This window comes from Callithrix jacchus, chromosome 22 (genome assembly GCF_049354715.1).
Source record: "Callithrix jacchus isolate 240 chromosome 22, calJac240_pri, whole genome shotgun sequence".
NCBI lineage: Eukaryota > Metazoa > Chordata > Mammalia > Primates > Cebidae > Callithrix > Callithrix jacchus.
The window spans coordinates 39,870,190-39,893,020 of record NC_133523.1 but is presented as its reverse complement, the minus strand read 5'-3'; the positions used below and the strand labels follow the sequence as shown (position 1 = coordinate 39,893,020).

The 22,831-nt window shown below is 50.5% G+C and overlaps 1 protein-coding gene across 3 annotated transcripts; it reads left to right on the top strand.

Moving 5' to 3' along the window:
- The first annotated feature begins 253 nt into the window (after nucleotides 1-253).
- Nucleotides 254-22,306, top strand: FBXO46 (F-box protein 46). Of its 3 annotated transcripts, XM_054250564.2 has the most exons (3): nucleotides 254-301; nucleotides 15,157-15,724; nucleotides 19,384-22,306. In XM_054250564.2, exon 3 carries the CDS (start codon nucleotides 19,462-19,464, stop codon nucleotides 21,271-21,273), a length of 1,812 nt encoding a protein of 603 aa, XP_054106539.1. In that variant the 5' UTR covers nucleotides 254-301; nucleotides 15,157-15,724; nucleotides 19,384-19,461; the 3' UTR covers nucleotides 21,274-22,306. The 3 variants fall into 3 exon arrangements, with proteins under 3 accessions (XP_054106539.1, XP_008986493.1, XP_078216281.1); XM_008988245.5 differs by lacking the exon at nucleotides 15,157-15,724; XM_078360155.1 differs by lacking the exons at nucleotides 254-301; nucleotides 15,157-15,724 and adding an exon at nucleotides 14,599-14,788.
- The last annotated feature ends 525 nt before the right edge of the window (nucleotides 22,307-22,831 follow it).

Below are 22,831 nucleotides of genomic sequence, written 5' to 3'. Positions count from 1 at the left end.
AGCCCTCCTGGCTAGACTCCAACTCCCAGCGCGCCCCGCGGGGGAGCGCCCTGCGCTTGCGCTGCCAACTCCTCCACGGCTTTGTCTCCCGGGAGTTCGAGTCGTTTTTTCCCTCCGCCCGCCTAATTTGCTACCCGCCCCACCTCCAAGCTTGACCGTGCTGCCTTCTGGGAGATGTAGTCCGTGGCTGCCCGGACTTCAATTCCCAGCGGGCTTCGGGACGAGAACCCGGAAGGGGAGGCTGGAGAGAAGCGAGTGGGGGAAACCCGCGTAGCCGAGGGAGATGTATCGCGCGGCGATGGTGAGAACCCAGGCATGGGCCGGGGGCGCTGGAGAGTCGGGACGGGGGTTCGGGACCGGGTGATGAGGGGAAAGAAGCAGGGGCGAAAGAAGGGGCTGGGCGAGGGGAGATTGCATGGAAGAGGGGATTGGGAGGAATGGGAGACGGAGATAGTCGAAGAATGGTGGCTTGGGGAGGGGTCTTGGAGGTGGGGTGGGAGTGGAGCTTTGGAATTGATTGTAAAGGGGTTTAGAGCTGAGGAAGTGGGCCCCGAGTTGGAGACTGGACTGGACATCCAAGTAGAGGCCCTGAAGGGGTCAATTTCGAGGGGGCTTAATCTGCGGCGAGGGTATGAGGGTCAGGGTTAGGATGAGTGAGGGGATGTGGAAGCTCCACGGGACAGGCTAACAGTGGACGCGATGGGTTGGGGCCTCTGGATCGGATTGGGGGCAGGAAGGCAAGTTGAGAAGGTGGGAGGGAGCAATCGATGGTAGGATAGAGTGTGGGTTAGGCTCCAGGACTGAGGATGGGGTGAGGAACCTGAACTGAGGGGCCTGGATATAGTGATAATTTCCCTAGTCCCGCCAGAGACTCCCGGTAAGCTGGACAGGCACAGAACTATAGGATAATGTGGCCGGAAAGGGCCGTCGAGACAGCCTTTTGCACCTTCTCTTCCCCAGTGTAATTTAGAAGAGTGTAGTGGTGTATATCCCTATGAGAAGTACAGCATTCACCTCCCCTATTCTGCCACTCCTTTGTGCCATGGCAAATCTCTGAGCCTCAGTGCCCTTATCTGTAGTGTGGGAACAGCAAGCATGCCTCTGAGAACAGGGCTAAAGGGAGTCATTAAAATCGTTACTATTAGTGGGAGAGCTGGGCTGTGAATACATTCCAGTCTCAGCTGTTGGTGGGAAGTTCTCCACCTCTGGGATGTGACTGAGTTACAGGTGCTAATGGATTCCCTTCTTTCCAGTTCAGTCCCAGAGGCGTTTTCTCGAAACCTGGCACTGATCTGGGCACACACCCCACCTCAGAAGCATGTAGGGGCTCCCCACTGTGGATTACAGCTAATGCTTATTGTTTTACAAAATGCCTGGTCCTGTCCTTAGCTATTTGTACACATTAACTCATTTAATTCTGATAACACTCCTGAGGGGTAGGTGCTGTTATTTTCTTCGTTTTACAGAAAGGACGAAGAGGTACAGAGAAATGAAGCAACTTTCCCAAGGCTATCCAGCACTGATTGCTAGACTCAGGATTCGGATCTTGGCAGCCTGGCTCAGAGTCTGTGCTTTCAGCGCTGTAATGTAGTCCCCTCTCCATACTGAAATACACAATGTGATGAGTAGAAATAGAGGACAAAGCAGTCTAGAATATTAGTTCTGCCATTTACTTGCTGTATGACCTTAAGAAAGTCTTTTATTTTTATTTATTTATTTATTTATTTATTTTGAGACAGAGTCTCCCTTTCTAACCAAGGCTGGAGTGCAGTGGTATCTCAGCTCACTACAGCCTCTGCCTCCCAGGTTCAAGCATTCTCCTACCTCAGCCTCCTAAGAGGCTGGGATTACAGGTGTGTGCCACTATACCTGGCTAATTTTTGTATTTTTAGTAGAGACAGGGTTTCTCCATGTTGGTCAGACTGGTCTCAAAGTCCTGACCTCAGGTGATCTACCCACCTCGGCCTCCCAAAGTGCTGGGATTACAGGTGTGAGCCACCGCGCCTGGCCCTATTTCTATTTTTTTTAAGACAGGATCTCGCTCTGTTGCCCCACCTTAGCCTCCCAACTAACTGGAACTAATTTTTTATTACATGCGTTTGATTTTTTTTGTTTTTATTTTTATAGATATCCGGGTCTCAAAATGTTGCCCAGCCTGGTCTCAAAGGGTCCTCTTGCCTCAGCCTCCAAAAGTATTGGGATTGCAGGCAAGTGCCACCATGCCTGGCCCTGGGCAAGTCTTTTGGCTTCTTCTCATCTTTAAAATGGGATCAGTAACCCTAGGAAGGTGAGAAGGTTCAGGAAGGTAATGCAGTGAAGGGGACTCCATTACTTAGGGAAGGGCTCGGTACATGTGAGTTTGTTGTTTTTTGAATGTGGTGGGAAAGAGAAGGCAGTAGAGAGGAACCAGAGAGGGAAGATGTCAGGCTGCCTCCTTTCTTTCTCATGCTATCATCATGTCCCTGCCCTCCACCCGTGGACTCCTAAATCCAATTACATTCCTGGAGAGAATGCTTACAAACTCAATCTGTGGGCGGGGCATGGTGGCTTATGCCTATAATGCCAACACTATGGGAGGCTGAGGCAGGCAGATGGCCCGAAGCCAGGAGTTCGATCGAGACCAGCCTGGCCAACATGGCAAACCACTCTCTCTACTAAAACTACAAAACTTAGCCAGGCATGGTGGTGCACGCCTGTAATCCCAGCTACTCAGAACCCAGGAGGTGGAGGTTGCAGTGAGCCAAGACTGCGCCACTGTACTCCAGCCTGGGTGATAGAGACTCTGTCTCAAAAAAAGAGGAAAAAGAAACTCAGTGTGTCCTCATTCCCATTCCTGTCCCCGCCAAATACCCAGTCTGGCCTAACTCCAGGGGTTTCAGTGAATAGAAGATGTTTCTAACCAGGTTTTTGTTGTTGTTAGTTTGCTTTTGTTCCTCTAATGTTTGGGTCATTAGGGCCTCACTGGGCAGTTTGACAACTTTGTAAATTCACCTTGAACCAGTTTGGTTTATATCTTGTGAGCTCTCTGGGCTTCATTCAGTGTCTGTGACACTAAGCTTATGGTTGAAAACATTGGCTTCAGATAGGCCCAGAGTAAAATCCCTGCTTCTGTTGCTGTGTGTCCTCGGCCAAACTGCATTCCTACTCTGGACTTCAGTTTTCTTTTTCTTTTCCTTTCCTTTATTTTTTTTTTTTGAGACAGAGTCTCGCTCTGTCGTCCACGCTGGAGTGCAGTGTTAAAATCGCTCACTGCAACTTCCACCTCCCAGGTTCAAGCGATTCTCTTGCCTCGGCTTCCTGAGTAGCTAGGATGACAGGCTTGCGCTACCACATCCAGCTAATTTTTGTATTTTTAGTAGAATTGGGGTTTCACCGTCTTGGCCAGGCTGGTCTTGAACTCTCAACCTCTCAAAGTGCCAGGATTACAGGTGTGAACCACCATACTGGTCTCTTTTTTTTTTTTGTTTTGAGCCAGGCTCTCACTCTGTTGCCCTGGCTGGGGTGATGATCTTCTTGGCTCACTTCAGCCTCTACCTCCTTGGATCAAGGGATCCTCCCACCTCATCCTCCTGAGTATCTGGGACTACAGGTGTCTGCTACCACGCCTGTCTAATTTTTGTAGAGTCAGCGTTTCACCATGTTGCATAGGCTGGTCACTCCTGACCTCAAGTGATCCACCCACCCGCCTTGGCCTCCCAGAGTGCTGGTGTTACAGGAATGAGCCATGAGGCCCAGCCAGCCTCAGTATTCTCATGTAAAAATGGGACCACATTTAACCTCTGAGCTTCTCGTAAGGAGTTCATGTGGTAACTGATGAGGTGGCATATATAAAATGCCTGGGGTGTATTATGCTCTCAATAAGTGTGAGATATTTTTCCAATATTTTTTTTTTTTTTGAGATGGAGTCTTGCTATGTCACCCAGGCTGGAGTGCAGTGGCTCGATCTCGACTCACTGCAACCTCTGCCTCTGAGGTTAAAGTGATTCTTCTGCCTCAGCTTCCCTAGTAGCTGGGACTACAGGCACCTGCCACCACACCTGGCTAATTTTTGCATTTATAGTAGAGACATGGTTTCACTATGTTGACCAGGATGGTTTCGAACTCCTGACCTTCTGATCCATCTGCCTCAGCCTCCCAAAGTGCTGGGATTACAGGCGTGAGCCACCGCACCTGGTTTTCCTATGACTTTTATTCTTTCAAGAAACGATATTGAAGCTGGGCAAGGTGGCTCATGCCTACAATCCCAGCACTTCAGGAGGCCAAGGTGGGAGGCTGGGATTAACCAGGATGGCAGGATCACTGGAACTCAGGAGTTTGAGACCAGCCTGGGCAACACAGGGAAAATTCATCTCTACAAATAAAATTTTTTTTTTTTAGACAGAAACTCTTGCTTTGTCGCCTAGGCTGGAGTACAGTGGCACGATCTCATTCACTGCAACCTCTGCCTCCTGAGTTCCAGCGATTCTCCTGCGTCAGCCTCCCCAGTAGCTGGGCTTACAGGTGTGCACCTCCATGTCCTGCTAATTTTTGTATTTTTAGTAGAGAGGAGATTTCGTCTTGTTGGCCAGGCTGGCCTCAAGTGATCCACCCACTTGGACCTCCCAAAGTGCTGGAATTATAGATGTGAGCCACTGTGCCCGACCTTGTTTTTTTGTTTTGTCTTGTTTTGTTGACAAAACTCTGTTTTGTGACCGAGTGGAGGGCAGTGGTGCGATCTCAGCTCACTGCAGCCCCAACTTCCTGGGCTCAGGTGATCCTCTCACCTCAGCCTCCTGAGAAGCTGGGACTACAGTTGCATGCCACCACATACAGCTAATTTTTGTATTTTTTTGGTAGAGACGGTGTCTCACTATGTTGCCCAGGCTGGTCTTGAACTCCTAGACTCAAATGATCTGCCGGACTTGGTCTTCCAAAGTGTTGAAATTACAGGCATGAGCCACTGCACCCAGCCTCAAATAATTAAAAAAAAAAATTAGTCGGGCTTGGTGGCATGAGCCTATAGTCCCAACAACTCTGGAGGCGGAAGTGAGAGAATCACGGACCAGGAGGTTAAAGCTGCAGCGAGCTCTGATTGCCCACTACACTAGCCTGGGTGACAGAGCGACAGCATCTCAAAAAAAAAAAAAAAAGCAACAACAAAACAAAAAGAAAAATGTACTGAGTGCAAGCTCTGGAGTCAGAGTGCCTGGCTTTGAATGGAAAATGGGGGTTCATTCCTTAAGTGTTTGTTTATTTATTCTTTTTTAATTTTTTTTAGTTGCCCAGGGTGGAGTGCAGTGGTACGATCTTGGCTCACTGCAGCCTCCACCTCCCGGTCTCAAGCCATCCTCGCACCTCAGCCTTCCAAGTAGCTGGGACTGCAGGCATGGGTCACCATTCCCAGCTAATTTTTTAAAAATTTTTTGTAGAGACAGGGTTTTGCCATGTTGCTCAGGCTGGTCCTGAACAACGAGACTGAAGCTGTCCACCCGCCCAAAGTGCTGGGATTACAGGCGTGAGCCCCCACACCCGGCCCACAGGTGTTTTAGTTATTCATTTATTTGTTCATTTATTCTTTGAGACAGGGTCTGACTCTATTGCAAGGGCTGGAGTGCAGTGGCACTATCTTGGCTCACTATGACCTCTACCTTCTGGGTTTAAGCCATCCTCCCACCTCAGCCTCCAAAAACCTGGGACTACAGGGGCATGCCACCATACCTGGATAATTTTTGTAAGTTTTGTAGAGACAAAAAATACATGTTGTCCAGGCTTGTCTCGATCTCCTGAGTTCAAGGGATCCGCCAGATTCAGCCTCCCAATGTGCTGGAATTACACGGTTGAGCCACCGAGCCCAGCCTGTTTATTTATTTAGAGACAGGGCCTGTCTCTGTTGCCCAGGCTGGAGTACAGGGGTGCAGTCATAGCTTACTGAAGCCTCAACCTCCTGGCCTCAAGTGATCCTCCTGCCTCAACCTCCAGAGGAGCTGGGACTGGAGACGCTCGCCACCACGCCCAGCTAATTAAAAAACCTTTTTTTGTTGTTGGCAGGGCACGGTGGCTCACACCTGTAATCCCAGCACTTTGGGAGGCCAAGGTGGGCCGATCACTTGAGATCAGGAGCTTGAGACTAGCCTGGCCAACATGGTGAAACCCCATCTCTACTAAAAATACAAAAATTAGCTGGGCATGGTGGCATGTGCTTGTAGTCCCAGCTACTCAGGAGGCTGAGGCACAAGAATCTCTTGAACCTGGGAGGCCAAGGTTGCAGTGAGCCGAGATCGCGCCACTGCACTCCAGCCCGGGTGAAACAGCAACCCTGTATCTCAAACAAACAAATTTTTTGTTTTGTATAGACAGGGTCTTGCTGTATTGCCCAGGCTGGTCTCGAATTCCTGGGCTCAAGTGGTCCTCCCACCTCAGCCTCTCAAAGTGCTGGAATTATAGGCATGAAACACGGTTCCTGGCCCACAGGTGTTAATAGAGCACTTACCATGTGCCATGGCGCCTCACATGTACGGGGTACAGACTCCACCCTGTCATTGGGGAACTCGCTGTTGTCATAATGGTGCGGTAGGTATGTGGGCATTTATGCTCATTTTCAAGTTTGAGTTTCTCTATTCCCAATTCATTTTCAGCCCCTTATGCTAGCTTTGCCTGCTTGTCACTGCTTTCAGGGATTCTTTTTAACACTCTGTCTCCGGCTCTCATTGAATTATCTGGAAATCTATTGGTTTAGGGAAAAGTTGCCAATCTCTCACTTGTCCCTGTTCCTGTGTGTCACATCTGGCCACCCTGGGGTGACCCGACACTTCTTTGTTTTCCATTGCCTTCATTTATTTGTCTTAGAGCATTTGTCTGCTTTCCAAGTTATTTTGCCTTTTCTTAAAATCTCAAGTTTGTTTTCAGCCTGTGCTTGTCTGAAGCTTACTCATACAAAATGGTATTTTTACCATTTTTATTTCAAAACCTGTGACATATACTAGGAAACGAAGAAAGAAATTGTATTTTTTACCATGTTTAATGTTGTATTTCTAACTGCTATGGTAAAGCTGTCTTATTCCTAAAAGCACAAGTTTTCTCAAAGGTTTGGCTCATAGCACCTGCTTGGTGATGCCATTCTTGACCCCTTGATTTATTATTTATTTATTTATTGAGACAGAGCCTCACTCTTTCTCCCAGGTTGGAGTGCAGTGGTAGTACCATCAGAGCTCACTGCAGCCTCAACCTCCCAGGCTCAAGCAATCCTCCCACCTCAGCCCCTCAAGTAGTGGGATTACAGGCCTGTGCCACCACAACCAGCTAGTTTTAGGTTTCTTTTTTGTTAAATTTTAGTAGAGTTAGGCTATTCTTGTGTTGACCAGTCTGGCCTCCAACTCCTAAACTCAAGCAGTACTTCTGCCTTGGCCTCCCAAAGTGCTAGGATTACAGGCCTGAGCCACTGCATCCAGCTCTTTTTTTTCCCCCTGTAAGATAGAGATGAGTTCTTGCCATGTGGCCCCAGCTGGTCTCAAACTCCTGGGCTCAAGTGATCCATCCTCCTCAGCCTCCCCAAGTGCTGGGATTACAGGCATGTGCCACTGCACCTAGCCCCCTTGATTTAGAATCATACCCTCACCCTTCCAAATTCTCTTGAGATCTGCCACCTAGGTCTCCCAAAGTACCGGGATTACAGACGTGAGCCACCACACCCATTCAGTGATTTTCAAAGTCTTCATTAGCCTCCCTTTTCCTTATCTTTTGTTGTGTTTTGCTTTTGTTCTTAAGAGACAGGGTCTCACTCTGTGGCCCAGGCAGGAGTGCAGTGGTGCAGTCATAGGTTACTGCAGCCCCACCCTCCCAGGCTCAAGAGATCCTCCCACTTCAGCCTCCTGAGTAGCTGGGATACAGGCATGCACCACTATGCCAATTTTGTTTATTTTTTGTAGAGACAGGGTTTCACTATGTTGCAGGGACTGGTCCCAAACTCCTAGGCTCCAGTGATATGACTGCATCAGCCTCCTGTGCTAGGATTACAATTATGAGCCACCATGCCTGGCCTCAAATAAATTTTTTTTTGTTTTTATTATATCTCTTTTTTCATTTTCAAATAATTTTTTTTTTATTTTACTGACTAGAAGAAAGGAGTTTTGTGTGTTTTTTTTTTGACACAGTCTCCCTCTGCTGCCCAGGTGGAAGGGCAATGGTGTGCTCTCAGCTCACCACAACCTCCAATTCCCAGGTTCAAGCGATTCTCCTGCCTCAGCTTCCCAAATAACTAGGATTACAGGCACACAGCACCATGCCTGGCTACCTTTTATATTTTTAGTAGAGATGGGGTTTCACCATGTTGGTCAGGCTGGTCTCGAACTTCTGACCTCGTGATCCACACCTCGGCCTCCTATAAGTGCTGGGATTATAGGCATGAGCCATTGCGCCCAGCCTCAAATAAATTTTTAAGAAGAATTAGTTGGGGCCAAGCACGGTGGCTCATGCCTATAATCCCAGCTCTTTGGGAGACTGAAGCAAGCAGATCACGAGGTCAGGAGACTGAGACTATCCTGGCTAACACGGTGAAGTGAAACCCTGTCTTTACTAAAAATACAAAAAATTAGCCAGGCCTTGTGGTATACACCTATAGTCCCAGCTACAAGGGAGGCTGAGGCAGGAGAATCACTTGAACCTGGAAGGCGGAGGTTACGGTGAGCTGAGATCACACCATTGCACTCCAACCTGGGCAACAAGAGCAAAACTCCGTCTCAAAAAAAAAAAAATGGATTAGCTAGGCTTGGTGGCTAAGGAGGTTAAAGCTATATTGAGCTGTGACAGCACCACCGCACTCCAGCCTGGGTGTCAGAGTGAGATCATCTCAAATAAAAAACAAAAACAAAACGAAACGAAATGAAAAATGTGTTGAGCACAAGCTCTAGAGCCAGAGTGCCTGGCTTTGAATCCTGGCCTCATCTGTCATCAGCCGTGTGACCTTGGGTAAGTCACTTGATCCCGTTGGACATCAGTTTCCTTCTCTGGGAAATGAGGGTTCATTCCTTAAGTAGTCCACAAGTGTTTTATTCATTTATTTACTTAGAGACAGGGCCTGCCTCTGTTGCCTAGGCTAGAGTGCAGTGGCAGGATCATAGCTCACTGCAGCCTCAAACTCCTGGGCCCAGTGAATCTTCCTGCCTCAGCCTCCTGAAAAGCTGGGACTACAGGCTCATGTCACCATCCTCAGCCAATTACAAATTTATTTTAGAGATGTGGTCTCAGTTTGTTTCCCAGGTTGGTCTTGATCTCCTGGGCTTAAGCGATCCTCCTGCCCTGGCCCCCTCGAAAGTGCTGGGTTTAGGCCGGGCGCGGTGGCTCAAGCCTGTAATCCCAGCACTTTGGGAGGCTGAGGCGGGTGGATCACAAGGTCAAGAGATCAAGACCATCCTGGTCAACATGGTGAAACCCCGTCTCTACTAAAAAAATGCAAAAAATTAGCTGGGCATGGTAGTGCGTGCCTGTAATCCCAGCTACTCAGGAGGCTGAGGCAGGAGAATTGCCTGAACCCAGGAGGCGGAGGTTGCGGTGAGCCGAGATTGCACCATTGCACTCCAGCCCGGGTAACAAGAGCGAAACTCCGACTAAAAAAAAAAAAGTGCTGGGTTTAAGGCATGAGTCACCACCCTTATCCTTCACTTTTATTTCTAATTAATTATTTATTTATTTGAGATAGAGTCTCCTTGTGTTGCCCAGGCTAGAGTGCAGTAGCCCAGTCTCAGCTCATTATTGTAACCTCCACCTCCCAGGTTCAAGCGATTCTCCTGCCTCAGCCTCCCAAGTAGCTGGGATTACAGGCGCCTATCACTACGCCCAGCTAATTTTGTTGTATTTTTAGTAGAGATGAAATTTCACCCTGTGGTCCAGGCTGGTCTCAAACTCCTGACCTCAAGTGATCTGCCTGCCTCAGCCTCCCAAGGTGCTGGGATTATAGTTGTGAGTCACCACACCCAGCCCACTTTTTCTTTAATCCCAGAACCTGCATATGGGGCTATTCCTTAGTGCCAAACTGGTACCAGGTGCTCTACTGGGTTTGTTTCAGCAAATGGTCAGCCAGCCCATGGGTGGATGCTGTCATTATTGCCATTTTACAGTGGGGGAAACTGAGGCATATGGGGATGCAAAACCTGCCTGAGGTCATACTGCCAGAAGTGGGAAAGCTGGAATCCAGCAGGCCTTGCCTGGTTCCTATCTGCTTCCAGGATCTCAGGGCTTGGATGATTCCCACCTTCAGGGAGCTATTAGTCAGAAAGGAAAACTTAAAAGGGAGAGGACCCAGCAGACTCTTAAGGCCAAAAAACCAGGGGCAAGGTATGGATGAGTCGGGATTGTGGACAAAGGAGCAGCAGGGTGGGGCACAGAAAGAACTGGAGCCAGGCAGTGGCTCATGCCTATAATCCCAGCACTATGAGAGGCAGGCGGATCACTTGAGGTCAGGAATTCAAGACCAGCCTGGCCAACATGGTGAAACCCCGTCTCTACTAAAAATACAAAAATTAGCCGGGCATGGTGGCGGGTGCCTGTAATCCCAGCTAGGCAGGAGGCTGAGGCAGGGAGAATTGCTTGAACCCAGGAGACGGAGGTTGCAGTGAGCTGAGATCGCGCCGCTGCACTCCAGTCTGGGCAACAGAGCAAGACTCCGTCTCAAAAAAAAAAGAAGGAACAGGACCAGGAATGAAACCCTGGTGTCCTGCCACCATTTCCCACGTGACTGGGCAAGGGCATTCCTGATAACCTGCAGCCTGCTGCATGCCCAGCCCTGTGCTGCATGTGACCCTGGCCCTGTGATGGGGAATGGGGTCATCTGACTAGGGGTAGGGATGGGGAAGTGGGGTGGGTTCAGACATCTACTTTTTATTATTTATCATTATTTTTCCTCTCTTTCTTTCTTTCTTTCTTTTTTTGTTGTTTTTGAGCCAGGGTCTCGCTTTGTTGCTCAGGCTGGAGTGCAGTGGTACAATCTCAGCTCACTGCAACCTCCGTCTCCTGGGTTCAAGCAGTTCTCCCTGCCTCAGCCTCCTGGGTAGCTGGGACTGCAGTTCCATGCCGGCTAACTTTTGGATTTTTAGTAGAGACGGGGTTTTGCCATGTTGCCCAGGCTGGTCTCGAATTCATGGGGTCAAGTGATCTGTCTGCCTCAGCTTCCCAAAGTTCTGGGATAAAGGCATGAACCACCACACCCGGCCTATTTTTCCTTCTTGGTTTAGTTTATTATGTTGTTTTTCACCCTTTCACTTTTTTTTTTTTTTTTTTTAAGATAAGAGTCTCGCTCTGTCACCTAGGCTGGAGTGCAGTGGTGCAATTTCGGTTTACTGCAGCCTCCTGCTTCAAGCTCCCAAGTAGCTGGTAGCTGGGATTACAGGTGCCTGCTACCACACCTGGCCAATTTTTGTTTTTTGTTTTTTTTTTGAGACGGAGTTTCGCTGTTGTTACCCAGACTGGAGTGCAATGGCATGATCTCGGCTCACCGCAACCTCTGCCTGCTGGGTTCAAGCAATTCTCCTGCTTCAGCCTCCTGAGTAACTGGGACTACAGGCGTGCACCACTATGCCCAGCTAATTTTTGTATTTTTAGTAGAGACGGGGTTTCACCGTGTTGACCAGGATGGTCTCGATCTCTTGACCTCGTGATCCACATACCTCAGCCTCCCAAAGTTCTGGGATAATAGGTGTGAGCCACCACACCCGGCCCAATTTTTGTATTTTTAATAGAGACTTGGGTTTCACCATGTTGGCCAGGCTGGTCTTGAACTTCTGATCTCAGGTGATCCACCCATCTTGGCCTCCCAGAGTGCTGAGGTTACAGGCATGAGCCACCGTGCCCATCCAGGATGATGTTTATATTGTAGTTTAGACCTTGAGCTCTGGAGTTAGCTGATCTTTGATTCTAAGTTCTGACTGGGTGTGGTGGCTCATGCCTATGGCACTTGGGGAGGCCAAGGTGGAAAACTGCTTGAGCCCAAGAGTTCAAGACAGGCCTAGGCAACATAGTGAGACCTCATCTGTACACAAAAATGTAAAAAATAGCTGGGCATGGTGGTACACACCTGTGGTTTCAGCTCCTCAGAAGACAGATAGGCTGGAAATGGTGGCTCACACCTGTAATCCTAGCACTTTGGGAGGCTGAGGCTGGTGGATCCCTTGAGGTCAGGAGTTCAAGACCAGCCTTACCAACGTGGTGAAACACCATCTCTACTAAAAATACAAAAATTAGGCGGGGTGCAGTGGCTCATGCCTGTAATCTCAACACTTTGGGAGGCTGAGGAGGGCGGATCAGCCTGGCCAACATGACAAAACCCCATTTCTACTAAAAATACAAAAATTAGCTGGGCATGGTAGCGTGCGCCTGTAGTCCCAGATACTTGGGAGGCTGAGGCAAGCTAATCGCTTGAACCTGGGAGGCAGAGGTTGCAGTGAGCCAAGATCGCGTCACTGTACGACAGCCTGGGTGACAGAATAAGATTCCGTCTTAAAAAAAAGAAAAAAAGGCAGCTCAGATGGGAGGATCACCTGAGCCCGGGAGATTGAGGCTGCAGCCAGGTGGTGAGATTGCATCACTGTACTCCAGCCTTGGGGGACAATGAGATGTCTCAGAAAAAAACAAAAAACAAAATACATGCTCACAGAGAATTCTGCCACAACGCTGTAAATGAGGGCAATTACTTAGCCATTCTCTCCCTCAGTTTCCTAGTCTTTAACATGAAATTAAGATAGGAGATAAAAGAATCAAATAAGTTATTTGTAGAGTACTTGAGTATTGACCGCTGTTGTGATTATCATTTTCTGTCTATTATGTTCATGTTGGTTATGACTTTATTTGGATGTCTGACCCCTTTCCCATGAGCCATTCCTGGGGAGCTCAGTGTCACCTCTGTGTTCCAGCCCTCAACCCAGGGCCAGCATGCAGGACCGCAGTGAATGTCAGAGACAAGTTTTTGCAAACGTTCCACGTGTGCTGGGGATGTGAACGTGGATTATTTCATTGTTAGGGGCATTTGACCAAGGGTGTAGATTGTGTGGTTCAGGTTCTTACTAATTTTATTTTCTCAAGCATATCTTTTCTTAGAAATATGTTAAGCTTTCTAATACCAATTGTGGATTTAACAAACTTTCCCTTGTCATTTTTTTCTTTTCTTTTTTTTTTTTATAAAGACGGGGTTTCACCGTGTTGGTCAGGCTGGTCTTGAACTCCTGACCTCAGGTGATCCGCCCTCCTTGGCCTCCAAAGTGCTTGGATTACAGGCGTGAGCCACCACACCTGGCCCCCCTTGTCATTTTGTAAGTTTATGGCTGTCATGTGCAGAGATGTCTGTTTTTTGCCGTATATATTTGGAGACCATAGTATTTGGATCATGTATGTTGAGAACTTTTCTGTTTTTTTTGAGACGGAGTTTCACTCTTGTTACCCCGGCTGGAGTGCAATGGCGCGATCTCGGCTCACCGCAACCTCCGCCTCCTGGGTTCAGGCAATTCTCCTGCCTCAGCCTCCTGAGTAGCTGGGATTATAGGCACGCGCCACCATGCCCAGCTAATTTTTTGTATTTTTAGTAGAGACAGGGTTTCACCATGTTGACCAGGATGGTCTCGATTTCTTGACCTCCTGATCCACCCGCCTCGGCCTTTCAAAGTGCTGGGATTACAGGCGTGAGCCACTGCGCCCGGCCGAACTTTTCTGTTTAATGGGTCATTTTGTTTTGTCATCCTTTGCTTTTGTCAGTTTATTTTTTATTTGTTTATTTATTTTTAATTTAATTTTGAGAGTCTCATGCTGTCATCCAGAGTGGAGTGCAGTGGCTGGATCTCAGCTCACTGCAGCCTCTACCTCCTGGGCTTATGCAGTCCTCCCACCTCAGCCTCCTGAGTACCTGGGACTACAGACGCACCACCACACCCAGCTAATTTTTGTATTTTTTGTAGTGATGGGGTTTCACCATGTTGCCCAGGCTGTTGTTCTCAGACTCCTGAGCTCAAGCGATCTTTCCACCTTGGCCTCCCAAAGTGCTGGGGAGCCACTGCACCCTGCCCAGTTTTTTTTTTCTTTTAAAGGGGTAATGTTACTCCTCTACTTATCTCTTAGTTCATGTTTTCCCAGCCAGTTTTTTTGCCATCTTTTGATTTTGCATATTTTTGGTTCACAGTGTATTACAAGGAATGGATTTTCATGGAGTAGTTGCTAAAAGCTGACCTAGTGTAGGGCGTTGTGCTGGGCTCAGTGTAAAATATCTCAGTTAAAAGATCCTGCCTCCAGAGGAGGATCACAGTGAGGGAGAGAGACCCACCCCCAGACAATGATGACCCAGAATGGGCAGGGAAGAGGGAACCCAGAGGTCCCCTCTGGGCAGATGGGTGGTTTCCAGGAAGGGAATGGGGAAGGCCTCTCTACTAAAACTGCATTAGAACACAGACCTGAATGAAGTAAGGAATTGAGCCATGTAGAGCGGGAATGTATTGCAGTTGGTGGGAACAGCAAATGCAGAGACCAGGGAAAGCAAGAGCCGGGTGACTCTGAGGAGGAGATAGCAATGAGTGCACCGCTTGGATGTCCTGGGTGGAGCCTGACCCAGCCTACTGGGTTTGGGGGTGTCAGCTTCCTGGAGGAGGGGTGATCGAGTTGATACCCCATAGTGAAACAGTAAGGCACAGTGACTCTGAAATCAGATTCCCTGGCTTCACATCCCTGCTGCAGCTCACACCTCAGCTCTGTATGACCTTGTGGTCAGGAGACCTGCCCTGCGTCAGTTTCTTTATCCGTAGGGTGGAGATGATCACTCCTACCGCGATTCAGATGGGGCGTGAGTATTCTATGTATGCCAGATCAGGTGCCCACCAGGGTGCACTGGGGTATTGCCTGCGGGGTGGAGGGGTGGGGAGGGATGCAGCTGGACCGGTGGGGTACCTGGGCTTTTTCCAGAGGGCACTGGGGAGCCATGGCAGGTTCTCACCAGGATAGGGACGTGGTCAGGTTTATTGGATTATGCTTTAACAGGACTCTTCCAGCTGCCCTTTTGTACTAAGTGTGGCAGGTTTGGGGCACCGGTTTGGAAAGGCTGAACTGGCAACTCCGAGTGGCTACACGGCCTGAGCCTTGAATGCCAGGCCCAGAGGCTTGTATTCATTTGCCGCGGGAACCTTCGTACGGTTCTGCCCGTTTGTTTTTCAGGGGCCGGTGATCCCGATGAACAGTTCCCCCGCGGACATCCTCAGCCCCCCACAGTTCCCAACCAAAGCTGGACACTGATCTCTCCGTCTGCTTCCTTCCGCCTTGGTGTTCTTAATCTCTGCGCTGCCTGGCCCTTTAAATCTCGAGCGTCAATCAGGGCTTCTGTTCGAGGGAACGTTGTGTAATACGCCTCACAATAATGAGGAGTGTCGTGGCCTTTGCCCTGACCTTGTTCTGTTTAGCTGGACGTTGGGAGTTGTTCCACGCTCCCTTAAATCTGGCTATGTCTATCCCACCACCCCCCTCCCGTCACCTCTCGCCTACTCCTCCCTATTTCGAAGTTGGGCCCCTTCGCCAAGGCCTGCCTTATATGGGCACGGCTCCGAATGGCGGCCTCTCATTGGCTGAGGCCGTCACGCGCGCTTCTGTCAACAAAGGGGCGGAGGGAAGCTAGACGCTTGCCAGCCCGCGCGGTGGCCGGAGGGAAGGAGCGAAGGGGCGGGCCCTCTTACCTTCGCACGCATGCGTATGGGCTGCCGCCTTCTCCCGCCGCTTGGGGGGGCAGCGGGTGAGGGCTCTTTGGAGGCGTGTATAGGTTTCGAGGGTCACCTGAGGGTTTTGGAAGGTTTCTTTGTGGGGGGCGGTTACAAGGTTTGGGGGTTCCCTTTGCATTTGCAAAATGTTTTGGGGCTTCGGGAAGTTTTGGCGTGGGGTTTAGGGGATACTTTGGGGGTTCCCTTGCGCTTAAGGGGCACCTTGGGGTTTCGTTTGTGTTTTCGGGATCGGGTTCCCTTTGTGCTTTGGGGTGTTTGGTGGGTATAGGATTTGGGGAGTTCCCGGAGAGACAGAAGCAAAGAGCCGGAGAATACCAGTTCTGGAACCGGAATGTCTGGGCTTGTGTCCTGACTTCTTCCTACCTGTCTGAACCCGGACAGGAGATTTCACCGGTGTCTCATCGGGAGCTGGTGATTAATAACACTACCTGCTTCCTAGGGACCCAGGAGGATTACAGGATGGTTAGCATGGTACCTAGTAAGCCCGCAGCGAGTGTGCAGTAAGCACATGTCTGCTATTGTAACATTTGTGAGGTTTCCTTTTTTTTTTTTTTTTTTTGCTTTTTTTGCTTTGTGAAACATTTTTATAGTTTAAGATTCACCTTAAAGTATTAGGGAGCTTTTGTGTTTTCGGAGTTCATCTGCTGTTGGAGGGCTTCTAGTGGAATTAGATAATGGAGGAGGGTTGGGGGAGTATAGGATTCCAGGAGAGTGGTTGTTTATGACATAGGTTGGGAAATTGCTGTGTTGGGATCTGTGATAGATTCATTGAGATTGGGCCCTTCTGTGCTGGAGAGGATATTTTTAGGTTCATTGGTTTAAACTAGTATTTGAAAGGTTTTTGATATTTGGGGTAGGACATTAAGATGCTGGAGGTTGGAACTGATGAGGGGACTTGAGGGGCTGGCCAGGCTGTGCAGGATGACATCTGTAGAGACTGGCTTTTGCTGTGTTAGTCTGCCTCCCTGGACAGTTGGATATACAAGTTAAGCATTGCTTACCCGAAAAGCTTGGGACCAGAAGTGTTTCGGCTTTCGGATTTCTTCAGATTTTGAGTATTTGCATTATACTTAGCAGTTGAGTATGTCAAATCTGAAAATCTGAAATGTTCCAATGAGCATATCCCATCAGTGTCATCTTGGTATTCAAAAAGTTCTGTATTTGGAAGCATTTTCAGATGTGAGATGCTCAACATGTCTGTGAATTGGTGGTTGGTAAACAGCCATCTATAGGTTTTGGGGGCTGTGGGGTGATATTTTTAACACTGAACTGAGATTACAGCAAGGACTATAAGTATTTGAGGGGTAGGTGGGATTAGGGGTTGTCTGGGGGGAAATACATGGGGATTCTCTGTGTTTACTGGTCCTGTGAGTGCCTGGAGGCTGTCTGGATTTGGGGTTTTTTGTTTATGCTTTTTCCGTTTTACACACTTCTACTCAGTGAAGGGTTTTTTTTTGTTGTTTTTTTGAGATGGAGTTTCATTCTTGTTGCCCAGGCTGGAGTACAATGACGCAATCTCAGCTCACTGCAACCTCTGCCTCCTGTTTAAAGTGATTCTCCTGCCTCAGCCTCCCAAGTAGCTGGGACTGCAGGTGGACTCCACCACGCCTAATTTTTGTATTTTCAGTAGAGATGGGGTTTTGCCACGTTAGCCAGGCTAGTCTTGAACTCCTGACCTCTGACGATCCACCTGCCTCAGCCTCCCAAATTGCTCTGGAATTACAGGCATGAGCCACCACGCCCGGCCTAGAATTGCTTGAATTTAGATGGACAGTCTGTTCTGCAGGAGTTGGCAAACTATTTTTATAAGGAGCCAGATAATGGATATTGTAGGCTTTGCGGGCCATGTGGTCTTTGTTCTGCTATTCAGCTCTGTTGTCAAAGATGAAAGCATCCATAAACAAATGAGCATGTTTCAATAAAACTTTATTTACAAAGACAGTGAGCTGGATTTGGCTTCTGGGCCATAGTTTGCTGTCCTCGCTGGCCTATAGCCATGTGGAAGTTTCAAGGCTTAAAGGGTCATTTTGGTTTTGAGCTGTCTGGAGGGAGATGGGCCAGAGAAAGATTGAGGTATGTGTTACTTAGTAGGTAGCAACTGCAACGAAAGTGATCGTATTGGACTCATGCACAAGATTGCCTCCAGATTAGGTCATTCACATGAAATCATTACGAAATAAAATGGTTATTATTAACAGAACCCTAAATTGAAGAGTCCAGAAACCAAGTTGAGAGCCTCTTTTTGCTCCAGACCCACTGTAATCTTAGCTATATCACCCTTCCCCTCTCTGAGCCTCTGTTTATCTGTGTGCAGTTTGAGGAAAAAGCTAGACTAGAACAGGCCCCCTTTTTTTTCTTTTTTTTTCCAAGATGGGTTCTTTCTCTGTCACCCAGGCTGGAATGCAGTGGTATGATCACAGCATTACAGCTCACTGCAGCCTCAACCTCCCGAGCTCAAGCGACCCTCCCACCGAAGCCTCCCAAATAGTCTCCCAAGATGCGCCCACCCACCCAGCTAATTTTTGTTTCTTTTTTGGTAGTGATGGGTTTTGCCATGTTGCCCAGGCTGGTCTCAAGTTCCTGGGCTCAAGCAATCTACCCACCTTGGCCTCCTGAAGTGCTAAGATTACAGGCACAAGCCACCACCCCCGTTCTTTTTTAGAGGGTCTCACTCTGTCACCCAGGCTGGAGTGCAGTGGTGCCATCATTGGTCCCTGCAGCCTGGAACTCCTAGGCTGTAGAACAGGCCCTCTTATTTCACATGTTCACAGCCACACTTCAGGGAATTACCTGCACCATCTTGGCAAGTGTGTGCATTTTTCTAACTGAGGACACACAGCTTTAAGATATTCTTATTAAGCCCAATGACCTGAAAAAAATGAAAAGCTGATTTTTTAAGTGCTTGTCTGAATCAGACCTCAGATTTTTTTCCCCATCCCAGCCCATCTCGTTCCTCTCTCTGTGGGTTTAAGCAGCCATAACTGTGGGCAGGGCTGGGAATGCCTTGTCTTTTCAGCAACAAGCTACTGAGTGAATAAATAGAAAAAGGACCTTGTCTGTCAGTGGTCTTTTCACTTAGGTGTAAAGGTTATGGTGTGTAAAGGCCTCTGGATTGTGGGTGAAGGCAGTTGGCCAGTGGTGTAGGATCTGTGGAGCTCGAGCATGCTGCCAGTTAGGCTCATACTCTGTGAGTTAAAGGAGCATCTCATCCCCTCTGCAACCCTCTGTCTGTTCACCTGAGCATGGTGGTACGAATAGAGGGTTGTTTTTTTTTTTGAGACAGTTTCGCTTTTACTGCCCAGGCTGCAGTGCAATGATGCTATTTCGGCTCACTGCAACCTCTGCTTCCCTGGTCCAAGTGATTCTCGTGCCTCAGCCTCCCAAGTAGCTGGGATTACAGGTGTGCACCACCACACCTAGCAAATTTTTGTATTTTTAGTAGAGATGGGGTTTCCATGTTGGTCAGCCTGGTCTTGAACTCCTGACTTCAGGTGATCTGCCTGCCTCAGCCTCCCAAAGGGCTGGGGTTACAGGCAGGAGCTACTGCGCCTGACTGGGAGTTGAGTTCTTGATGGTCTGGTTTGGTCTGTCCCCACTGGAGAGGTGGAGGTTGGGATGGTTCTGGGAAGAAAGGCCATCCCCCAGCTCCCCAACCTTCTCTTCCTGTCTCCAGGTGGCATGTGGAGCCTCCCACCACCATTTAGGTCCTGAGATGTGTTGAAGCCCAGCCTGTCTGCCATCATCCCCCAGCATGGACCGCGGAAGCCTCCTGCCCTTCCAGCTGTGGTGCCCCCGGCCCTTTGGCACCTACTCACAGAACCAGCCTCGCCCAGCTTCTGCGGCCCTCAAGCCATCAGCCTGCGCTGAGCCTGGTGGCGGAGTTGAGCCAGACCATGGGCCTGCCCACTCAGAGAACACACCACCTGCCTTGGCCACCGAGGCCCCTGCCTCCCAGCCGGCTCCACTCCTCTCAGCAGCAGCTGCTGGCGATGAGGGTCGAGTCCTCCTAGACACGTGGTATGTCATCAAGCCTGGGAATACAAAGGAGAAGGTGGCCTTCTTTGTGGCCCACCAGTGTGGTGGGGGCAGCCGGGCCAGCTCCATGAAGGTCAAGGGGCACTGGGGCAGCGACAGCTCCAAGGCCAAGCGGAGACGGCGCTGTCTTGACCCCACCAAGGCTCCTCCTGATCCAGGGGGTCGGGAGGGGCCCCCTGCTACTGAGGAGGGCCCCTCCTCAGCTGGTGAGGATGTGGACCTGCTCTCTGTGGCCGAGATGGTGGCCCTGGTGGAACAGCGGGCAGCCCTGGCCCTGCAGAGCTACCCACGACCAGCCACCCCAGCACCTGTAGTCTTTGTGTCAGCTGAGCAGGGTGGACCGGCCAAGGGGGTGGGGTCCGAACGGCGGTCTGGCGGTGGGGACTGCAGCCGTGTAGCCGAGGCTGTGGCCCACTTTGAGGCGCAGAGGGACAGCCCTCCCACCAAGGGCCTCCGCAAGGAGGAGCGGCCCGGACCAGGCCCTGGGGAGGTGCGCATCGCCTTCCGCATCTCCAACGGCCGGGAGCCCCGTGCACCAGACAGCGGCCTGCCCAGTGGGGGCGGGGGCAGGCCTGGTTGTGCCTACCCTGGCAGCCCAGGTCCTGGGGCCCGAGCCAAGGACAAGATCACGTGTGACTTATACCAGCTCATCAGCCCCTCGCGGGATGCCCTCCCCAGCAACGTGGAGTTCCTGCTGGCCAGGGCGGATGAGGCCAGCGAGGGTGAGAGCCCAGCGCCCGTGAGGCCCGAGGACACTCCTCCGGCGCCGCCTCCACCCCCTGCCCGGGACTGTGGAGCGTCCGGCTTCCACGTGGACGTGGTGGTGACGGGCGTGGTGGATGAGTGCATCTTCTTTGGCAAGGACGGCACCAAGAACGTGAAGGAGGAGACTGTGTGCCTGACAGTCAGCCCCGAGGAGCCGCCGCCTCCGGGCCAGCTCTTCTTCCTCCAGAACCGCGGGCCGGATGGGCCCCCAGAGCCTCCCCCGGCAGACTCGCCGGCCACCGCGCCTGGCCCGGACGATGCCGAGGGCACGGCGGATACCTCCCTGTGCCGCCTATACCGGCACGTGTCACACGACTTCCTAGAGATCCGCTTCAAGATTCAGCGGCTGCTGGAGCCGCGGCAGTACATGCTGCTGCTGCCCGAGCACGTGCTGGTCAAGATCTTCAGCTTCCTGCCCACCCGCGCGCTGGCCGCCCTCAAGTGCACCTGCCACCACTTCAAGGGCATCATCGAGGCGTTCGGCGTGCGGGCCACAGACTCGCGCTGGAGCCGAGACCCGCTCTACCGCGATGACCCGTGCAAGCAGTGCCGCAAGAGATACGAGAAGGGCGACGTGTCGCTCTGCCGCTGGCACCCCAAGCCCTACCACCACGACCTGCCTTACGGACGTTCCTACTGGATGTGCTGCCGTCGAGCCGACCGCGAGACGCCAGGTTGCCGCCTGGGCCTCCACGATAACAACTGGGTGCTGCCCTGCAATGGGCCGGGTGGGGGCCGGGCAGGCCGGGAGGAGGGGAGGTGAAGCCGGGGGAGGGGCGGGGAGAGCCCACTATGCCCGCCCCTCCCCCTCCCCCGGGAGCCGAGGGTCCGGACTGGGCCGCCTGCTCCCATTCCCCCACTCCAGGCAGCATTGATCCCCCCACGGAACTGAGCCGGTGTTCAGCGGGAGTGACCCAGGAAAGCACTCTGCTGGCTCCTGTTGGTTTTCTATTCTTCAGAACCAGGGCGGTGGACCCTCTGAGAAGGGTGATTTTTTTATCAGCATCTCACTTTCTTCTACATTCAGCCCCTACCCTCTCCCTGCCATGCTCTCCACCCCAGGGACTCACCAGCAGGGAGCAGACGGCAGCTAATTTTGGTACCACTTAAGGGTTCCCCCATTCTGGCCCCCCATCCTCTCCCACGCCCCAATTCTTTTTCCAGGAGCTGTTATTTCCCAAGAGGCCGCAGCGCCCAAGGTTGGCACCTCTTCTAACCTGCCACACCAGGGTTCACACCTCCCTAGGAATTGAGGGCTGTCAGGTCACAGGTGGGATTTGGGATTTTTTCATGACAGCCCGCCATTTCTAGATGGTTTCCCTATTAAAGAAGTTGGGGGGGGGGGCGAAATGCTGTTTTCTCCTTAACCTCAAGCTACCAGTCTCACTTCCCCAGTGAGGAAGAAGGGAAAAAGCTGAAGTATAAAAATCCTCCTCCTCCCGTTATTATTTAAGCTACTGCCATCACCCCCACTCCCATAAAGCTGTGAAGCCCTTTGCCTGGCTCTTGACAGCGCAGGGGCCCATGGGCAGGGACTGCGGATTTGCATTTCTGGGTTTTTCCTTCCACTCTGGGCTCGTTCAGGCATCGGGGTCTCCTCACCCCCGGCCATCTGTTTTTTTAAGAATCCTTTGGTCAACCAGGACCTTGATTTTTTTTCAGGCATTTTGGTCTGGGGTATTTTTGTTTGTTCTCTCTCTCTTGTTTTTCCCCCATCATTGTGGTTCTGGAAGCTTCTAGCGTGTGGCATCTGACCAATTTTGAATTGGTCCTTTCTATAAAATCAATATTTATAAGGCTGTGCTCAGACTGGTTTGTATGTTGTGAAGCGAGGGTTTGGGAAGAGAGGGGAGCTGTGGCCTGTGCGTGGGGGATGGAAAAGTGGAGAGACAGGATCCCTCGCCAAGTCCCTTAGCCTGAGATTATTTTTTACTCTTCTCATCTGTGTCGGTTTGGATTTGAAAAATCTCAAAATAGTAGTAGCTTAAACAAGATTTTTTTTTTCTTAGAGATAGGGTCTCACTGTCACCCAGGCTGGAGTGCAGTGGTGCCATCACAGCTCACTGCCGCAACCTCCTGGGCGCCGGGAAACCTGCTACCTTATCCTGCCAAGCAGCTGTGTTTTCTACAGGTGTACGCAACCATACCCAGCTAATTTTTTAATTTTTTTGGTACAGATGGGGTCACCAAGTTGCCCAAGTTGGTCTCAAACTCCTGGGTTCAAGCAGTCCTCCTGCCTCAGCCTCCCACAGTGCTGGGATTACAGGAGAGAGCCACCGTGCCCAGCCAAGGTCATTTTGCTCTTACTATCACCATTTTGC